This window comes from Ornithorhynchus anatinus, chromosome 1 (assembly GCF_004115215.2).
Source record: "Ornithorhynchus anatinus isolate Pmale09 chromosome 1, mOrnAna1.pri.v4, whole genome shotgun sequence".
NCBI classification, from domain to species: domain Eukaryota; kingdom Metazoa; phylum Chordata; class Mammalia; order Monotremata; family Ornithorhynchidae; genus Ornithorhynchus; species Ornithorhynchus anatinus.
In genome coordinates, this window is record NC_041728.1 from 89,888,685 (window position 1) to 89,908,884 (window position 20,200).

At 51.2% G+C, this 20,200-nt stretch overlaps 1 protein-coding gene across 1 annotated transcript; it reads left to right on the forward strand.

Moving 5' to 3' along the window:
- Window positions 1–1,255: 1,255 nt before the first annotated feature.
- Window positions 1,256–4,186, forward strand: LRATD1 (LRAT domain containing 1). The gene is made up of 2 exons (XM_029068206.2): window positions 1,256–1,760; window positions 3,065–4,186. Exon 2 carries the CDS (start codon window positions 3,092–3,094, stop codon window positions 4,067–4,069), a length of 978 nt encoding a protein of 325 aa, XP_028924039.1. The 5' UTR covers window positions 1,256–1,760; window positions 3,065–3,091; the 3' UTR covers window positions 4,070–4,186.
- Window positions 4,187–20,200: the final 16,014 nt, after the last annotated feature.

Consider the following 20,200-nt stretch of genomic DNA (forward strand, 5'->3'; position numbering starts at 1 on the left):
TAAAAATATATACAAATGAGCGGCGGAGCACAGTGCTGAAGGGAGGGGAAGGGAGAGGGGGAGGAGCAGAGGGAAAGTGGGGGGGGAAAGGGGGCTTAGCTGAGGGGAGGCGAAGGGGTGGGGTAGAGAGGCAGCAGAGGGAAAAGCGAAGCTCTGTCTGGGAAGGCCTCTTGGAGGAGGTGAGCTCTAAGTAGGGCTTTGAAGAGGGGAAGAGAGTTAGTATGGCGGAGGTGAGGAGGGAGGGCATTCTAGGACATAGGGAGGACGTGGGTCACGGGTGGACGGCGGGATAGGCGAGAACAGGGGACGGTGAGGAGGTGGGCGGCAGAGGAGCGGAGCGAGCTGGGTGGGCAGTAGAAAGACATAATGGAGGAGAGGTAGGAGGGGCCAAGGTGATGGAGAGCCTTGTAGCCTAGATCTTCAGGGCACTGTACGAAGCGCTTAATATGATTGACTGATGAGTGTAAGAGGTGGGAAAAGTCGTGCAGAAATAAGGACTGAAGATCAGTCACCTTCCCAATTAAACGGAAACCACCACAGTTCTATCCTCCGTGAAATTTTGCTTAGAATGATGACATTACACGTCGATCAGTCAACCGCCGGGATTTATGGAGTGCTTAATGTGTGCAGAGCACTGGGCTAGTCGCACCGCGTGCCGAGCAGAGCAGTAAGTGCCGGGGAGGGCGCAATCCAACCGTAGACTGCGAGCCCGTTATAGGGCAGGGATGGTCTCTGTTGCTCTGGTGCTCTGCACATCGTAAGTGCTCGATCAATAGGAGCGAATGAATGAATGAGTGGGCCTATTCGTTCCCCGTCCCCCGGGAGCTTAAGGTCTGGAGGGGGAGAGGGACCCTAGAAAAAATGATGGATGCACGCCCAAGTGCTGCGGGGAAAACGCTTTATCCCTCGAAGATGCTCTGTGCGCCGGGGGTAAGGCGTGAGGACGGTACCCCCGTAACCCTTCCCGCTGCGTCCCTAGCGCTTAGCAGAGGGCTCCGCACAGAGGAAGCGCCCAACAAATCCCATTGTAGGGAGGAATGAGGAGACGACGATCAGGGTGTGATTCAAATCCACGACACGGCCTTCCTGCTGTGTCATTTGAGCCAGGCCCCCCCCCCCCACCTCCCTCCCCTCCACCGCCGGAGAGGAAAGGCAGGACGACGGCAGCAACGTCATGGCACGGTGGCACTTCTCCTCGGGCATCTCTGCCCCTCCGCTGGCGCCGGCGGAGGAGCCCGTGGGTGCGGGAAGGGGAGAGGGGAGGTGGGTGGAGGTGGGGGAAGGAGACACCCAAGCTGGACTCCCCTCCCCGCGATTGACACCCCCATCGGCCAGGCCCCGGCTTTCCGAGGGGAGCGCTCCAGCCAATGGGCACCGTGCGGGGCGGGTTTTGGAGCTGGGAGGTGCTGCTACTTAGCATCGCCGCTCTGGTCGGGGCTGGCCGGGGGCGGGGGAGTCCAGTCCAGAGCCGGAGAGGACGTCCAGGGGCGGGGAGAGCGGCCCGCAGAGGACCGGACCGGGGTGCACCGGACAGGGGCGCATCCGACAGGGGCGCATTGGAGAGGGGCGCACCGGAGAGGGGCGCGCCTGGCACCGAAGCCACAGCTCTGGGGGGGCGGAGGCACCCAAGCAGCGGCACCCAAGCAGCAGCAGAAAGAGCCGGCTGAAAGGCCAGGGAGGACTCCTTCACCTCCGCAGGACCGATGGGGACAGGAAGACTTTAAAGGAGTTTGGCGTTGCCAGGAGCGGGGAGATCACCGGTAGGGAGAGGGACTGCTTTGTTCTTTCTGGTTTGTCTCTCCCTCTCCCCTTATGTCGGATTTTTGTGTGTGTGTGTGACCTGGTGAGGGTGGTGGTCATTTCTGCAACCCCCACCCCACCCCAAAAAAGAAGAAAAAATTCCCCCCTTCTTTTTCCCCGTCTCAGGGCCGGGGTGTTTGTGAGCAATGGGCCGGAGGGAAAATGCTCCTCCCTCCCTTGTTAAGCAGCAGGATTTTCTCGTTTTTCGTGCGAAGGAGGCGAGAGGAGTTGGAAGGGAAGGAAGGAGGAGAGCGAGAGGGGCAGGCAGGAGAAAAGGTGCACGTTATAGCCGGGTGCCCGGGGAGCAGGAAAACCCAGAGCTCTGGACAGTTTGGAGTTTACTCTCCACGCGGGGACTTTCCTCGCCCCCCCCCCCCCCCCCATCCCAAGGTGCCCACCTTCCTACCCCCCACCCCTCCTTCCCGCGGACCTCCCACGGCTTTATTTTCCCTTTTTCTTCCCGCAGCTCCGTCTTGGATGGCCAAGGCAGGTGTCACAAACCCGGGAGCCGGCCGCTCCCTGCGCCGCTTCTTCCTTTTGTCGTTGCATTTTCGGGCAGGTTGGACGGTGCCCTCCACCCCGTGCCCAGCCTCCCCCACTCCCCGGCCTCCATCCCCAGCCTCCATCCCCTTCCCACCGGGAGAGCCCGTCACTGGGCAGGGATCGTCTCTATCCGTGGCCGAATTGTACCTCCCGAGCGCTTAGTACAGCGCTCTGCCCAGAGTAAGCGCTCCACAAATACTACTGAATGTAGTGAATGAGAGGCCCGAGAGGCTGGCTGGCGAGGGGCGTGCGGTCTCCCGGCTCAGGCTGGTGCTTCACGGGGGTTACCTTCCTCTTCTTTCCAAGGCCGGGGACGGGATCCCGCCGAGAGAGAGGAGGAAGGGGGCTGGGGGATGGACAGGAGCCCCCTGGCAGCTCGACCTGGGCAAGGTGGGGAGAGGAAGGGAGGGAAGGCGAGGACGGTCGGTCCTTGGTCTGGAGGTCCGATGCAGCCCCAGCGCTGGGCGCGCAATGTCCAGCGCCTTAGAAATGGTCCGCGTTACCATCGCTGTCGGTCGTCAGCGTTGTCCGGAGAGATGCGAGGGAAACTTTTAGTCGGCGGGGAGGGGGGGAAAGGGGGGGGGGAGGTGCGTACGACGGTGATACTATGATTCGGATGATTTTTCCTTGCTTTTTTTTCCCCCTCCCTCCCCCCCCCCCCCCCCGACCCTGTTTTTCCTCCCGCCTCGTCTCCTCGGCCTCCGTGTCCCGTCCTTCCCAGATCCCGGGCCTCCTCGCCCCGGCATTGATGGGCAATCAACTGGATCGCATCACCCACCTGAGCTACAGCGAGCTGCCGACGGGGGACCCCTCGGGGGTGGAGAAGGACGAGCTGCGGGTGGGCGTCGCCTACTTCTTCTCCGATGAGGAGGAGGACCTGGACGAGCGAGGCCAGCCGGAGAGGTACGGCCTGAAGGGCCCGGGCCGCAGCCCCGGCCGCGACCTCCCGGGGCCCCTGCCGCACCCCTGCCACCTGCACCTGCACCTCCAGCCCCCGTTGCACCACCCGCTGCACCCGCTGCAGCAGCTGCAGGAGCAGCTGCACCCGCTGCACCCGCTGCAGGAGCAGCTGCGCCGGCTGGTCCTCGACGAGACCCAGGTCTCGGCCTTCCGGGGGGAGGAATGCATCTTCTCCAAGGCCCAGGGCGAGGCCCTGAGCGTCCTCCCCGCGGCCTCCCTGCCGGCCCTGTGCCAGCCGGGCGACCTGCTGGAGCTGCTGCGGCTGCGGCCGGCGGCGGCGGCGGCGGCGGCGGCCTGCCCCGATGACCCCCCGCACTGGGCCGTCTACGTGGGCGGGGGGCAGATCGTCCACCTGCACCGGGGGCAGATCCGCCGGGACCGGCTGCCCGAGGCCGGGGCGGGCCACGTGGGCCGCGTGGTCACCAGCTGGTACCGTTACCGGCCCCTGGGAGCCGAGCTGGTGGTGCAGAACGCCAGCGGCCACCTGGGCCTCGGCCGACACGAGATCTGCTGGGCCGACTCCGAGAGCTTCGCCGCCTGGTGCCGCTTCGGCAAGCGCGAGTTCAAGGCCGGGGGCGAGGCCCCCGCCGGCGCCCGGCCCCCGAGGCCCCAGTACTGCCTCCAGGTCCAACGGCCCGACGGGCCCCTGCGCACCGCCACCTTCCACAGCCTGGAGGACCTCATCCGAGAGAAGCGCCGCCTCGACGCCGCCGCCCGCCTCGGGGCCCGCAGGAGCCTCGAACAGCTGGGCGACCCCAAGGAGTAGCCGCCGCCCCCCCAGGACTGGCTCGTCCACACCGCCCTGCCGCCCCCTCTCCTCCTCTCCCTCCCTCATCTCCCGTCCGGCTCTCTGACAACCTCCCTCTCTCCTCCTCCCCTTCCCTGATCCCTTGTCCCGCTCCCTGACATCCTCGCTCCCTCCCTCCCTCCCTCTCTCTGACCCTCTCCCTCTCGACCCCTTCCCCTCCCACATCTCCTGTCCCGCTCCCTGACATCCTCCCTCCCTCTCTCTGACCCTCCCCCCTCGCCCCCTTCCCCTCCCACATCTCCTGTCCCGCTCCCTGACATCCTCCCTCCCTCTCTCTGACCCTCTCCCTCTCGCCCCCTTCCCCTCCCACATCTCCTGTCCCGCTCCCTGACATCCTCCCTCCCTCTCTCTGACCCTCTCCCTCTCGCCCCCTTCCCCTCCCACATCTCCTGTCCCACTCCCTGACAACCTCCCTCCCCCTCCCACATCTCCTGTCCCACTCCCTGACAACCTCCCTCCCTCCCTCCCTCTCTCTGACCCTCTCCCTCTCGCCCCCTTCCCCTCCCTCATCTCCTGTCCGGCTCTCTGACAACCTCCCTCTCTCCCCCCCTCACCCTTCCCCTCCCACATCTCCGGTCCACCTCTCTGACCCTCCCTCCCTCCGTCTCTTCCTTTCCCCCTTCTCCCCCATCTCATGTCCAACTCTCCGATAACCTCCCTCCTTCTCCCTCCCTCCTCCCCTTTCCCCTCCCAGATCATATGTCCAGCTCTCTGACAACTTCCCTTCCTCCCTCTGTCCCTCTCCCCCCTCACCCTTCCCCTCCCAGATCTCATGTCCTGCTCTCTGACAACCTCCCTACCTCTCTCTGTCCTCCTCCCCCCTCACCTCTCCCCTCCCAAATCTCAAGTCCAGCTCTCTGAGAACCTCCCTCTGTCCTTCTCCCTCCTCTCCCATCCCCACACCCAATCTCATGCCCAGCTCTCTGACAACCTTCCTCCCTTCCCTCTCCCCACCTCTGCCCCCACCCCCCCCTTGCAGCCTGCTGCTGCTGATCTGGGCCGGTCACTCGGAGGCTGCTCTAAGCGAAGGGGCGACTGGAATGCCCTCCCACCCGTTGAATATTAGGAGCTTGGGCAAGGGAATGTGTCTGTTGCTGGGGGAAAGATGGGAGCAAGGACCAGCACCAAGGTGTGGGGTTGTGTGAGTGTGGGGGTAGGGGCGTGGCAGTGGGGGGAATGAAAGGTGGAGGGCTACTGCCAGCTTCCTTCCCCTAGGAGAGCCCCCTTAGGGAGGTCTACTGTGCCAGCTTCTACAGTCCCAAATTGGGAAGGGTTGGGGGGGGGAGGGGGTTATTGGGGAAGGGGCAGAAAGACACCCGGAGACCCCCAGGGCACCGATCCCGGAGTCCCGTAGGAGAGGGAGGGGGAGGAAGGTGCTGGGGAGGCGCTCAAACAGTACCAAGGAGCACCATGGCCAGCTCCCACATCCTGAGTCCAACGGGCAGGCCTGAGGCCTCCGAAAAAGATAACGGATGGGGGTGGGAGGGGTGGATCTCCCTCCTCCTATCTCCCCTTTCCCTTTCAACCCGCATCCCCAACCCCGTCCTCGATCGAAGAGGCTATCTACAACAAGGGTCATTTCGAATGGGGGCCAAGGAGAGCGTCTCTCCCCTCCTCCCCCCCCCCCCCGCGAACAATTCTATTTTTCAATAAAAGGTCACCGTCCGTCAGGGTGTCGGAGAGCCCGGCCGTCTGGGCTTCTGAGATTTCCTCTAGAACTGTTTTCGTTGTTCGTGTTTTTTTGGTCTGGCTTAGTGTCTGTCTCCCTGGGTTTCCCTCGGATAACTGGGGTACATCCTTTGTTCACCGTGTCGTTTCCCCACCCCCATTGGTTTTCATTCGATCATATTTCTTAAGCGCTTACTGTGTGCAGAGCACTGTATTAAGCGACCGTACTAAGCGCATCTCATCTGAGCCCTGTTCCTCCTCCTCCTCCTCCAGCTCCGCTCCTTGGGTCTCGGTCTCCCATTCCTGGCCCACTTTTCCCCTTCTCTTTCTGCCTCTGTGCCACTGCTCACCCTCTCCTTCAGTGTTCTGCCAAGCCTGGCAGTGCCAGCTCCCTCCCCACCCGCAAGCTCTGGGTCTCAGGATCCATCATTGGTAGTTATTGAGCACTCAATAGCCATATGCAGAGCACTGGGCTGAAAGCTTGGGAGAGTACAGTAGAATAGAGTTGGTAGGCCTGTATTTAAACATGCAACTTTTTCAACCTGTCCCCTCCATCCCGAGCCTGTCGCTCTGTCCAGCGAGGCTTTCCCAGCTCCCTGCTCCTCATCCCAGGTGTGTTCGTATCCCTCTGGACCCTAGACATTCTGCTAATGGCCTCGCTCTCTTTTCCAGGCCGCTGCTGGCACCAGCAGGCAGAACAAGCCGGGGATCTCCTTTTTGGCCAAAGCTTTGAGGTGGGGCAAATTTGGGGGTGGTTTTTTCTTTTTTTCTTTTTGTTGTTGTTGTTTGGAAGGTACTTTGGGGCCCTAATCAGAGAAGCACAATGGCAGTTTCCTCACTGTGCTTCTGGATGGGTTACCTGAGTTCAGATGTCTTTAAGGATGCCGGCCCCGGTTCTAGGGCACAGCCCCTGGACTGAGTTTCAAAAGAAAGGAGATGTGGGTGGAGGGCATGTGTGTGTGGGTGTGGGTGTGGGTGTGTGTTTGTGTGGGTGTGCTGGGGGAGAGGGGGGCGGGGGGAGTCATCGTGGCAACATTCCAGAAACCAGCATTAAAAAGACATTCATTTGTTCATTCAGTCATATGTACTGAGCGCTTACTGTGTGCAGAGCACTGTACTGAATGCTTGGAAAGACATCATAGCCAGTATGTTTAGCTTGTTCTGACATGCAAGTATTAATGGGCTGGGCTGGGCAGGGAGGAGGGAGGGAGGAATAAGGGAGAAAAGAAATTAAAAAAAGAGCAATTTCCAAGTATGTCAACAAAGTCTACAGTGTTGATGTTTATTGACCATCTTAGCAACATGCTAATAAAATTTCAAATTGAAATTTTTATTTTCATGGCTTTAATCCATGATAGTTTAAATACTGGGGGCCATAAAGAATGGATTTAGCTGAGAAGCTAAGTGAACATGCTTTTTTACTCTATTTTCTCAAATCTTCTGGAAGTTCCATATTTGAACAGTGTAGTTTCTTTGGGGCTTTTACCCGTAGTCCTAGTATTGGTGAATTTAATTCATAGGTAAACTATTCAATTTGTCAGTTGAAGGGTTACTGTTACAGCTAACACCGCTTGTGGACTAGATTATTGTCCTCTCACCTATTTCACATTCACATGCTCTTCTTCCGCACAGTGCTGAGTGCTGTTTGTGTTCCATATTTGCATTTAACATTTGCTTTTCTCTACCTCTGATTCCTCCTCTCCACCCCAGCCCCCACTCTTCAAAAGGTATTTAGAGTTGGCAGCTTTTTTTTCTAAGGCAACAGCAAGTCTTCAAGCTAAAAGCAAAGGGAAACCATAAATGATGGGATGGATGCATAATCCCTGTGGTACTGGTCAAGGGCTTAAGGTGTAGGGGCCAAGCGCTATACTATAAGCACTAGGATAGATGCAAGAGAGTCAAATTGGACACGGCCCCCGTCCCACGTGTGGCCCATGGTCTCAGTAGGCGGGTGGAGGATTTGTTTCCCATATTCCACATGAAGAAATTGAGGCAGGGGAAAGTTAAGCGACCTGTCCGAGGTAATGCAGCAGGCAAGAGGCAAGAGCTCTTCTCAGCTCTTCCCTAAAACTGGAGATCAGCTCTTGGGCAGGGGATTGGATGGGCGTGGGAGATCATCAGGGAAGCTAACTGGATTTTGAGTAACGGCTGTGTGCAGAGCCTATTTCGACGCAATGAGAAGTAAGAGGAAGTTAAGGCCACCCAGGCACAGAATGCTCCAGAAATCAAGATGCCAGGCTCAGGGTTCAGGTCTGCACCATGCATTGGCATGCCGTTGCATCCCCGAGTCTGATTCTGAACTCACTGTATTAGTCACAGTACCTTTTGGAGGAACCGGTTATAAGAGCATCTAATTGATCTGGTTAGCAATTTGCTCTATGCAATGGCGGACCAAATCAACACTTCTGATTTAGTGACTTAGTAAAAATACATTTTGATGAGGTTGCTTTCTGCAGTTTCCAAAGGCAATACAATAAAAAAATAGTATCTAAGCAAGGGCAGCTGACCGTAGCAATGACTTCTTCATGTTTAAATGAACTGCTTTTCATAGTCTTAATTTTCGTCCCATTTCCATCCATTGTTTATCCCTAATCTGGGGTCGGAAGTTCTGAAGATGAAGATTGAATCATGTATGGAAATAAGTGTATCTGGAGAATTTCCAAAAATAATTTAAAATGCATATGCCATTTTCTTCTGGTGAACTGCAAAGTTTCTGTCATAATTCACCTTTGGTGAACTGCAAAGTTTCTGTCATAATTCACTTACCTTTTGCATGCATCAGGACCTGAAAGATGTTTGCTTTTTCCCCGCTTCCCTCACTTTTAAGGAACACTGGCAGACTTTAGTCCCAAATCTTTTATTGTACAGGCACAATTACTGTATCTTGGTTCCCTATTTAATTAAACATGATCTTAAACACTTGTTCCAACAGTAACTCCTTTTTAACATCCATATCTGGTTGGTTTCCATCCATGCTAATCTGAGTATGAAATTTTACCAGAAGAAAGGCGTCAAAGTATCTTTTACTGTCTGACTTTGGGCTTTGTTTCCTGTAGTGGAGTATGCTATGACGATGTATTCCCAATAGTACCGCTCTAAAAGAAGGATAGCTATTGTTGGGGATTTTTTTTATATATTTGTTGATCCTGGGCTGGCAATAAAAATACCCATTTTTCAGTCAAAACGTCACTTCTTACTCTAGTAGCCCACTGAGAGATAGTATTAGAGGAAGTGGATACACAAACCTGTCTCCAAATCATTCAGTTTCAAACTGCAGTAGCGTCTTTTCATTTAATGGGAATACTATTGGTGAGATGAGGGCTTGCTTGTTCTTTGTCACGTTAATAAATATCAGATTCATTTTCAGTCACGGTATTATGGACTTAAATGTGAGACCTGTAAATTCACATTGAGAGCACTTTAGTCACCTAACAAGTTTTACGTTCTTGTTTTGCCAGGATGGGATTGTGACCGGATGTTATGTAACGTAAGGCAAAACGAAAAGTGTATTATTCAGCAGAATATAACCACCCACACAGGGAGAGGGTATAAATGCATAGAATTTTCATCAGGAAATGAGTATAATGCCAGGATTTGCTGGGACCCTAAAAGATGTCAGAGTTAGTAGAACATGCTCAAACCGTGCCAAGTAGTGATATGTGAGGAAATTGTGTCTTTGGTTTGAAGGTTTCCTCCACAAGCGTATCCTGCCCTTCCTCCCGTGACGTGCACAGACTGTGGCATGAACTAGGCCCAGTACTGAGTTCCCAGAAGCCGCCACATTTGGGTGTCCACTCGGTGCAGTGCATCATAGTCGGTGCTTGGGAAGAAGAGGATGTGAGTGTGACTTGGTGCCTGCCCACAAGGAGCTCGGACTCTAACGGGGGAGACCCACATATCTACAACTAGAGTGGTCAAGATAAATAATTGAAAACAGAGACACGAGTATTGCATAAGGGCATAAAGAATTTCCCAAGTGGTAGAGCTGGCCACTGGATTCATAGAGTTTAGGGAGCTGGTGAAGTAATCTGGAAGGCTTTATTGGTCGGGGGTGGGATTTTAGGGGGCCTTGGAACGTGGGGAGAGCTGAGCTCCATTTAATGTGGATTCATGAGGAAATTCTAAATCAGGGATAGCACGTGATCAAGGTCCAGCTGGAAACTGGGCTTGGGAGGAGCAAAGATAGCCAGCTGCTGAAAAAGGGGAAGAGAGCAGCTCCTCGGGGCAGGTGGTGAGCCTGGGAACTGATTGTGAGAAGCTTTTTCTTTCCGGCAGAGGGACACAGGAGGCTGCTGGAAGGTTTTGAGGAGGGGAGAGACGTGGGTTAAGAAATGCTTCAGTAAGATGGTCTGCAGCATTTTGTAGTATAGGTTAGAGGAGGAGGAATTTTTAGGCTCTTGACCTTCCCCATTCAGTTTTGGGTTGGCTAGGTCTTAGTCGATATGTGCAGAGCACTGTACTAAGTGCTTGGGAGAGTACAGTGCAACAGAGTTGGTAGACATGTTCCCTGCCCACGGTGAGCATTGGAGCACAGTCTCATCTCAAACCTACCTGGGAGAATTGCAGTGAGGAATTTGAGGCACTTCCACCCACTTCACAAATATTGTAGCTTTCATGGTGGGATCACTCACTATATGTGGATTCCTAGATGTGTGCTCCAGACCCTAATGAAATCTAGGCATGACCCAGAGTAACAGGGTTTGTGGTAACAGATCTGTGGTTATATCAAATGGGAAAGTCTGACCTGTTCAGGACTCTAAGATGCCGTGCCTGGGTAAATGAGAAGTATCCATTTTCAGCTGCTTTTCACTTCCAAAAGTTCAAATTTTAAAGATTTTAAGCAATCACCCTGACCCTTTACCTCTCCACTTGTTGAGGAAGTTCCTCCCTTTTGAAATAGACTTGAAATTGCTTCGAGTCTTTGCCAACATAGCATGAACTGATTTAAAGTCATGGATTGAAGCAGTTGCCTAGTCTATCCCTCAAGAATATTTAGTCTTTAAAATGATTTTATGTGTTTTATGCATCTGAAACCAAAGTCTAGGAGTGGATCAAATCAAGAATGTTTAACCTTTAGCGTTGGAAGTTATAGAATTGACAGTGGATTAAAAAAATGTCCTTTACTTGGGTTGGGAAACAATAATCTTGAACATCAGTAGATATTTGCTTATTCTCTTCTGTGTTTTCTGCAATTTTATTTTAATGATCGCAAGCTTTTTAACATTAATTTTGCTTTGAACCCAACTGTCTTATTTGAATTTTTCAATAAGAGATAATATTAGGAGAAAAAATATTGCCAAAGGCAAGCAATCATCGTGTAGGGATTGAAGAAAATCTCCAATTATTTGAGTGATTAACATTTCCTATGCCACTGACCATGAATCTATGTTTATGGGGGTGCTTTCTTCACCCCAAGAATGTTTTATGAAGCAAGAATGCATTCACCACTAAATTTAAAAAAACAAAACACTTTATTACAGAAAGAGCAGGCCACTTAGAAATAAAAGTTTGTTTTTCAGGTTAAAAATGTTCCGGTTCAGTTCTTGTAGGGTTTTTTTTTTTTTAACCTTTGTAGCAAATCTCAATGTAGAAATTTTACCCTTACTTTCAGAGAACTTCAGATGGTGTTAATATTTTCAATGGAGAGAACCTCAGTTTCCTTATTCTCTTTCAAGACTTGGGGCCTTCTTCTAAAACTAATTATTCTTGATGTGACTAGATTTTTTCTTGGCAGATATCGCCTTCAGGGAACTGATATACAAACTGTATGGTAGGAGATGGAGAATGAACAAGTATAGCAAAGAAGCTAAAGCCTGTAAGCTGGCCATGGGACAGCATCAGAGTGCATAGTTAAAATGAGCCTGATTCTGGAAAGTGCCAATTAGGACTGTCAATATTGTGTGATTTCTGGTTCCACAGACTGCCATGCCCTCTTCCTCTCTTCCCCATTTTCCCTTTCTAACTTAGAATTTTACTAGGAAATTTTCTACTTTCAGGCTACTGATCGTACGAAAGTATACTCAGTTATTCCACAGTGGATAGAACACTGCTAGAGGATTATGAACCATTTTTTCTGACAGTGCACATCTGCCTCGGTAGATGATAGAGTGATTCAGGAAGAAATCATGGTGAACCTCTGTGTAGTGTCAGTTTAGGTGTGTCTATTGCAACAAGAATTCTCCTTACTGTAGGGGTTTTGTCAGGAAGAGAATAATAATTTTGGCATATTTTAAGTGTTTACTGTATGCCAAGCACTGTACTATTAACTTATTATTAACTTGGCTATTAATATTAACTTGTGCTGAGGTAAATACAAGGTAATCAGGTCCCGCCAGTGGCTCACGGTCTAAATAGGAGGGAGAACAGGTATTGAATCCCCATTTTGCACATGAGAGAACTGAGGCCCAGAGAGGTTAATCCATTCATTCATTCAATAGTATTTATTGAGCGCTTACTATGTGCAGAGCATTGTACTAAGCACTTGGAATGAACAAATCGGCAACAGATAGAGACAGTTTGACGGGCTTACAGTCTAATCGGGGGAGACGGACAGACGAGAACAATGGCAATAAATAGAGTCAAGGGGAAGAACATCTCGTAAAAACAATGGCAACTAAATAGAATCAGGGTGATGTACATCTCATTAAGCAAAATGAACAAAATAAACAGGGTGATAAAGATATATACAGTCGAGCGGACGAGTACAGTGCTGAGGGGGTGGGATGGGAGAGGGGGAGGAGGAGAGGAAAAGGGGGGAGAAGAGGGTTTAGCTGTGGAGAGGTGAAGGGGGCGTAGGGGGAGCAGAGGGAAAAAGGGGGGAGCTCAGTCTGGGAAGGCCTCTTGGAGGAGGTGAGTTTTAAGTAGGGATTTGAAGAGGGGAAGAGAATTAGATTGTCTGAAGTGAGGAGGGAGGGCATGTAAGGACCACGGGAGGACGTGGCCCAGGGGTCGACGGCGGGATAGTCGAGACCGATTGGCGGTGAGGAGGTGGACAGCAGAGGAGCGGAGCGTGTGGGGTGGGCAGTGGAAAGAGAGAAAGGAGAAGAGGTAGGAAGGGGCAAGGTGATGGAGAGCCTTGAAGCCTAGAGTGAGAAGTTTTTGTTTCGTGCAGAGGTTGATAGGCAACCACTGGAGGATTTTAAGGAGGGGAGTGACAGGCCCAGAGCATTTCTGCAGGAAGATGAGCCGGGCAGCGGAGTGAAGAATAGACTGGAGCGGGGCGAGAGAGGAGGAAGGGAGGTCAGAGAGAAGGCTGACACAGTAGTCTAGCCGGGATATAACAAGAGCCTGTAGCAGTAAGGTAGCCGTTTGGGTGGAGAGGAAAGGGCGGATCTTGGCGATATTGTAAAGGTGAAACCAGCAGGTCTTGGTAATGGATAGGATGTGTGGGGTGAACGAGAGAGACGAGTCAAAGATGAGACCAAGATTGTGGGCCTGAGAGATGGGAAGGATGGTCGTGCCATCCACGGTGATAGGGAAGTCTGGGAGAGGACCGGACTTGGGAGGGAAGATGAGGAGCTCAGTCTTGCTCATGTTGAGTTTTAGGTGGCGGGCCGACATCCAGGTGGAGACATCCTGGAGGCAGGAGGAGATGCGAGCCTGAAGGGAGGGGGAAAGGACGGGGCAGAGATGTAGATCTGCGTGTCATCTGCGTAGAGATGGTAGTCAAAGCTGTGAGAGCCAATGAGTTCACCAAGGGAGTGAGTGTAAATGGAGAACAGAAGAGGGCCAAGAACTGACCCTTGAGGAACTCCAACAATTAAAGGATGGGAGGGGGAGGAGGCTCCAGCGAAGGAGACCGAGAATGACCGGCCAGAGAGGTAAGATTAGACTGTAAGTCCGTCAAACGGCAGGGACTGTCTCTATCTGTTGCCGACTTGTTCATTCCAAGCGCTTAGTACAGTGCTCTGCACATAGTAAGTGCTCAATAAATACTATTGAATGAACCAGGAGAGGACGGAGTCCGTGAAGCCATGGTGAGATAAGGTATGGAGGAGGAGGAGATGGTCGACAGTGTCAAAGGCAGCAGAGAGGTCAAGGAGGATTAGAATGCAGTAGGAGCCATTGGCTTTGGCAAGAAGGAGGTCATGGGTGACCTTAGAGAGAGCAGTCTCGGTAGAGTGGAGGGGACGGAAGCCAGATTGGAGGGGGTCCAGGAGAGAATGGGAGTATGGGAGTTAAGGAATTCTAAGCAGCGATTGTAGACGACTCTTTATAGGATTTTGGAAAGGAAGGGTAGTAGGGAGATAGGGCGATAACTGGAGGGGGAAGTGGGGTCAAGAGCAGGTTTTTTTAGGATGGGGGAGACGTGGGCATGTTTGAAGGCAGCAGGGAAGGAGCCATTGGAGATTGAGTGGTTAAAAATGGAAGTTAAGCAAGAGAGGAGGGCAGGGGCGATGTTTTTTATAAGGTGAGCGGGAATGGGGTCCGAGGCGCAGATGGAGGGGGTGGTGAGGAGCGAGGAGATCTCATTGCCCCATGTTGCACAGCAGATGAGGGGCAGAGCAGGAATTAGTACCCAGGTCCTCTGACTGCCAGCCCGTCCTCTTTCCAGTAAACCACACCACTTGCACAGCAAGGGGACCTAAGTACTTGGTGCGAGAATTCAGCCTTGGATATTTATTCCTCTCCCCATCCCCGGGCCCACTGGTCTGTATTACAGATTCTTTTCCAGCATATGCTACCACTTAATAATAATTATGGTATTTGTTAAGTTTTTACTATGTGTCAAGTGCTGTTCTAAGTGCTGGGACAGATACAAGGTAATCAGGTTGGATGCAGTCCCTGTGCTATATTGGGCTCACAGTCTTAATCCCCATTTTACAGATGAGGTACCTGAGGCCCAGAGAAGTGAAGTGACTTACAAGGTCACCCAGAAGATGGGGCAGAGCAGGGATTAGAACCCATGTCCTCTGGCTCCCAAGCCCCTGCTCTTGCCACTAATATTCATTCATTCATTCATTCAATAGTATTTATTGAGCGCTTACTATGTGCAGAGCACTGTACTAAGCGCTTGGGATGAACAAGTCGGCAACAGATAGAGACAGTCCCTGCCGTTTGACAGGCTTACGGTCTAATCGGCGGAGATGGACAGACAAGAACAATGGCAATAAATAGTCAAGGGGAAGAACATCTCGTAAAAACAATGGCAACTAAATAGAATCAAGGCGATGTACAATTCATTAACAGAATGAATAGGATAATGAAAATATATACAGTTGAGCGGACGAGTACAGTGCTGTGGGGATGGGAAGGGAGAGGTGGAGGAGCAGAGGGAAAAGGGGAAAAAGAGGGTTTAGCTGCAGAGAGGTAAAGGGGGGGTGGCAGAGGGAGTAGAGGGAGAAGAGGAGCTCAGTCTGGGAAGGCCTCTTGGAGGAGGTGAGTTTTAAGTAGGGTTTTGAAGAGGGGAAGAGAATCAGTTTGGCGGAGGTGAGGAGGGAGGGCATTCCAGGACCGCGGGAGGACGTGGCCCAGGGGTCGACGGTGGGATAGGCGAGACCGAGGGACGGCGAGGAGGTGGGCGGCAGAGGAGCGGAGCGTGCGGGGTGGGCGGTAGAAAGAGAGAAGGGAGGAGAGGTAGGAAGGGGCAAGGTGATGGAGAGCCTTGAAGCCTAGAGTGAGGGGTTTTTGTTTGGAGTGGAGGTTGATAGGCAACCACTGGAGTTGTTTAAGAAGGGGAGTGACGTGCCCAGATTGTTTCTGCAGGAAGATGAGCCGGGCAGCGGAGTGAAGAATAGACCGGAGTGGGGTGAGAGAGGAGGAAGGGAGATCAGAGAGAAGGCTGACACAGTAGTCTAGCCGGGATATAACGAGAGCCCGTAGCAGTAAGGTAGCCGTTTGGGTGGAGAGGAAAGGGCGGATGTTGGTGATATTGTAGAGGTGAAACCGGCAGGTCTCGGTAACGGATAGGATGTGTGGGGTGAACGAGAGAGACGAGTCAAGGATGACACCGAGATTGCGGGCCTGAGAGACGGGAAGGATGGTCGTGCCATCGACGGTGATAGAGAAGTCTGGGAGAGGACCGGACTTGGGAGGGAAGATGAGGAGCTCAGTCTTGCTCATGTTGAGTTTTAGGTGGCGGGCAGACATCCAGGTGGAGATGTCCCGGAGGCAGGAGGAGATGCGAGCCTGAAGGGAGGGGGAGAGGACAGGGGCGGAGATGTAGATCTGCATGTCATCTGCGTAGAGATGGTAGTCAAAGCCGTGAGAGCGAATGAGTTCACCGAGGGAGTGAGTGTAAATGGAGAACAGAAGAGGGCCAAGAACTGACCCTTGAGGAACTCCAACAATTAAAGGATGGGAGGGGGAGGAGGCTCCAGTGAAAGAGACCGAGAATGACTGGCCAGAGAGGTAAAAGGAGAACCAGGAGAGGACAGAGTCCGTGAAGCCAAGGTGAGATAAGGTATGGAGGAGGAGGGGATGGTCGACAGTGTCAAAGGCAGCAGAGAGGTCAAGGAGGATTAGAATGCAGTAGGAGCCATTGGATTTGGCAAGGAGGAGGTCACGGGTGACCTTAGAGAGAGCAGTCTCGGTAGAGTGGAGGGGACGGAAGCCAGATTGGAGGGGGTCTAGGAGAGAATGGGAGTTAAGGAATTCTAAGCATCGATTGTAGACGACTCGTTCTAGGATTTTGGAAAGGAAGGGTAGTAGGGAGATAGGGCGATAACTGGAGGGGGGAGTGGGGTCAAGAGCGCTTTTTTTTAGGATGGGGGAGACGTGGGCATGTTTGAAGGCAGCGGGGAAGGAGCCATTGGAGATTGAGTGGTTAAAAATAGAAGTTAAGGAAGGTAGGAGGGCAAGGGCGATGGTTTTAATAAGGTGAGAGGGAATGGGGTCCGAGGCGCAGGTGGAGGGGGTGGCACTTGCGAGGAGGGAGGAGATCTCCTCTGAGGATACTGCAGGGAAGGATGGGAAAGTTGGGGAGAGGGTTGGTGGGGGGGAGGGGAGAGGCGGAGGGGTGACTTTGGGGAGCTCAGACCTGATTGTGTTGATTTTCGTGAGGAAATAGGTGGCCAGATCATTGGGGGTGAGAGATGGGGGAGGGGGAGGAACAGGGGGCCTAGGGAGAGAGTTAAAGGTCCGGAACAATCGGCGGGGGTGATGGGCATGGGTGTCGATGAGGGAGGAGAAGAAGTTCTGCCTGGCGGAGGAGAGGGCAGAGTTAAGGCAGGAAAGGATAAATTGCTATTTGTTAAGCACTTACTACGTGCCAACCACTGTTCTAAGCACTGGCATGCACCTAAGCAAATCGAGTTTTACACAGACCCTGTCCCACACAGGGCTCACAATCTTAATCCCCATTTTACAGATGAGGTAACTGAGCACAGAGAAGGGTATGTGGCTTGCCCAAGGCCCCTCAGTAGACAAGTGGCAGAGCTGGGATTAGAACCCATGTCCTCTGACTCCCAGGCCTGTGCTCTATCCACTACACCAAGCTGCTTCCCACTACGCCTTGTTGCTTCCCTATAGATGCATAGATATAACCAGTGAAACAATATATGCTTGACAAATATAACATTGGTCCTGCACGGTCATATTGTTCACTACTGAGTTGAAATTAAATTCCAACACTTCATTTATAATGAAGGATTACTGTGATCCTTCAAGATAGCAATTTTATGTTTACTTATATGAAAATTACTTGGGCAAAGCACCAAGGCTTAACCTCAGCATCAGTACATGTACCTGTTTCCGAACAACTACAGTGCAGTACAATCCTGAGACCCTTTCATTCAATCATATTTATTGAGCACTTACTGTGTGCAGAACACTGTACTAACTGCTTGGAAAGTACAATTGGGCAACAGATATAGACAATCCCTATCCAACAACGGGCTCCCAGCCTAGAAGGGGGAGAAAGAAAACAAAACGAATAGACAGGCATCAGTAGCATCAAAATAGATAAATAGAATTATAGACATATACACATCATTCATAAAATAGAGTAATAAATATGTACAAATATACACAAGTGCTGTGGGACAGGGAAGGGGGTAGAGCAGAGGGAGGGAGTAGGAGTGATGGGGAGGAGAGAAGGAGCAGAGGGAAAGGGAGGGCTCAGTCTGGGAAGGCCTCCTGGAGGAGGTGAGCTTTCAGTAGGTCTTTGAAGAGGGGAAGAGAGTTAGTTTGGCAGATGTGAGGAGGGAGGGCATTCCAGACCAGAGGTAGGATGAGGGCCAGAGGTCGACGGCATGATTCCATGTGCTAATTGCTGATGTGGCCCAGGATCTGTAAACACGCCAGACATTCTGACCAATCATTTCAGGGAAGACCGTTCCCATCATACTGGGGACTGTAAGCTCCTTGTAGACAGGTATTGCATCTATGAACTCTATTATACTTTACCTTCCCAAGTACTTTTCAGTGCTCTGAACAGAGTAGACAATAAATGCCTCTGTTAGATTGATCTCCTTTCCTCCTCACCAATTCCCACTTAGTGACATGCAGGTCAGGCTGTGTGCTGAGGGAGATAACCCAAATAAGGTGGTGATGGAAGGGCCAGAAATGTCTTCTCTTTTTTTTTTCTTTTAATGGCACTAATTCAGTGCTTACTATGTGCCAAGCACTGTACTGAGTGCTGGGATAGATACAGGATTGTCAGGTTAGACACATTCCATGTCCGCATGGGGTTTGTACTCTAAGTAGAACAGAGTAGGACTTAATCCCCCTTTTTCAGATGAGGAAACTGGGGCACCGAAAAGTTAAGTGACTTGCCCAAGATCCCACAGCAGACAAGTGGTGGAGTTGGGATTAGAACCCAGGTCCTCTGACTCCCAGGCCCGTGCTCTTCTGTGTTGCTTTCTGCCACAGGGAGAAACCTATCAGCTGCTTTTCCCCTATCCCCTACCCACTTTCAATTGACTAGCTACACCAAGCAGCACTTTCTCTTCCCTCACCCCCAAATTTGTGCTGCTTTAGCAGGGCAGGGGTGGGGAATTTCAATTTCTTACCACAGCCAACAATGCCCCCTGGCTAAGGCAACCCCTGGTTACTGTGGCAACAGAAGCCACCAGATGACTTTTTAGGAGCAAGAAGGAATTTGGAGCCAAGTCTTTACAGCAAGAGAGAACATGATTAGGTGAAACCCAACCAGTTTCCTGCTATTTGGGGTGAGTAGGCGGGGTCAACATTTGGATATAAGCATCAAGATCCAGACTCAGCCTCCTCAACATTTTTCCAGCTGGAAATAGAGTTGCAGCTCATGGCCACTCACATTCCTGGTTTAAAAAAAAAAAAATCAAGGGCCATGTTTGGGGTCATGGGAACCAAGAAAATTCCTTAGGAATGAAGAGTGTCAGGGTGGGAAGTGATCTAAAATGTAATTTTGTACTACCTATAGGGCTTAGTAGTCAGAGAAGCAGCACAGCCTAGTGGAAAGAGCAAAGGCCTGGAAGTCAGAGGTCCTAGTTTTAATCCCAACTCTGCCACGTGTCTGCTGTATGGCCTTAATCAAATCACTTAACTTGTCTGTTCCTTGTTACCTCATCTGTGAAAAGGGTTAAATCCTTCTTCCTACTTTGACTTTGAGCCCCATGTGTGACAGGGATTGTGGTAGTACAGTGCTTTGCACACAGTAAGTGCTCAATAAAGACGATTGAATGATTAACTTTATCTTCTGCAGCATCTTGACACATAGGTGCTTAATGAGTAATGATTAATTATTGTTATTATCATTATTATTATTTCCAATCTAGTTCTGTCACAAGAAAGGAACAAGTTAAGTTTTAATCTGTGGAAACATATCCCACAATACAGTGGGTCACAATGCACCTACTGATTAAAGAACTTATGAATACTTGGCAATGGGTAAACCTTGAGTATCATTTAATGAGTTTTCTCTTATTATTAATAATGTTGGTATTTGTTAAGCACTTACTATGTGCAGAGCACTGTTCTAAGCACTGGGGTAGATACAGGGTAATTAGGTTGTTCCACGTGAGGCTCACAGTTAATCCCCATTTTACAGATGAGGTAACTGAGGCACAGAGAAGTTAAGTGACTTGCCCACAGTAACACAGCTAAGTGGCAGAGCTGGGATTCGAACCCCTGACCTCTGACTCCCAATCCCAGGTTCTTTCCACTGAGCCACACGGCTTCTCTACATAATTGGAATAATTTTCTTTTATGTGATATTAATTTAGAGGTCACTTTCAAATTTAGGTCTCTTTAATATTTTGTGGGGTTAATAGGGAAGAATCAGGAGACTAAATTTTAAAAAGCACAAAACTGTGGGGCCATTCATTTCAATGATAGTTCAATCAGTCTAGTTAGGTTGGGAATTGGTAAGTTAGTGAATAACCTGAACAACTAAAATATGAATAGAACAAGCTGGTTTAAAAAGACCATAGAAAACAATTAAGTGTGATATATGATTGAATGAATGAATAAATGAATTAATAGACTGATAGCCTAAAATTACAA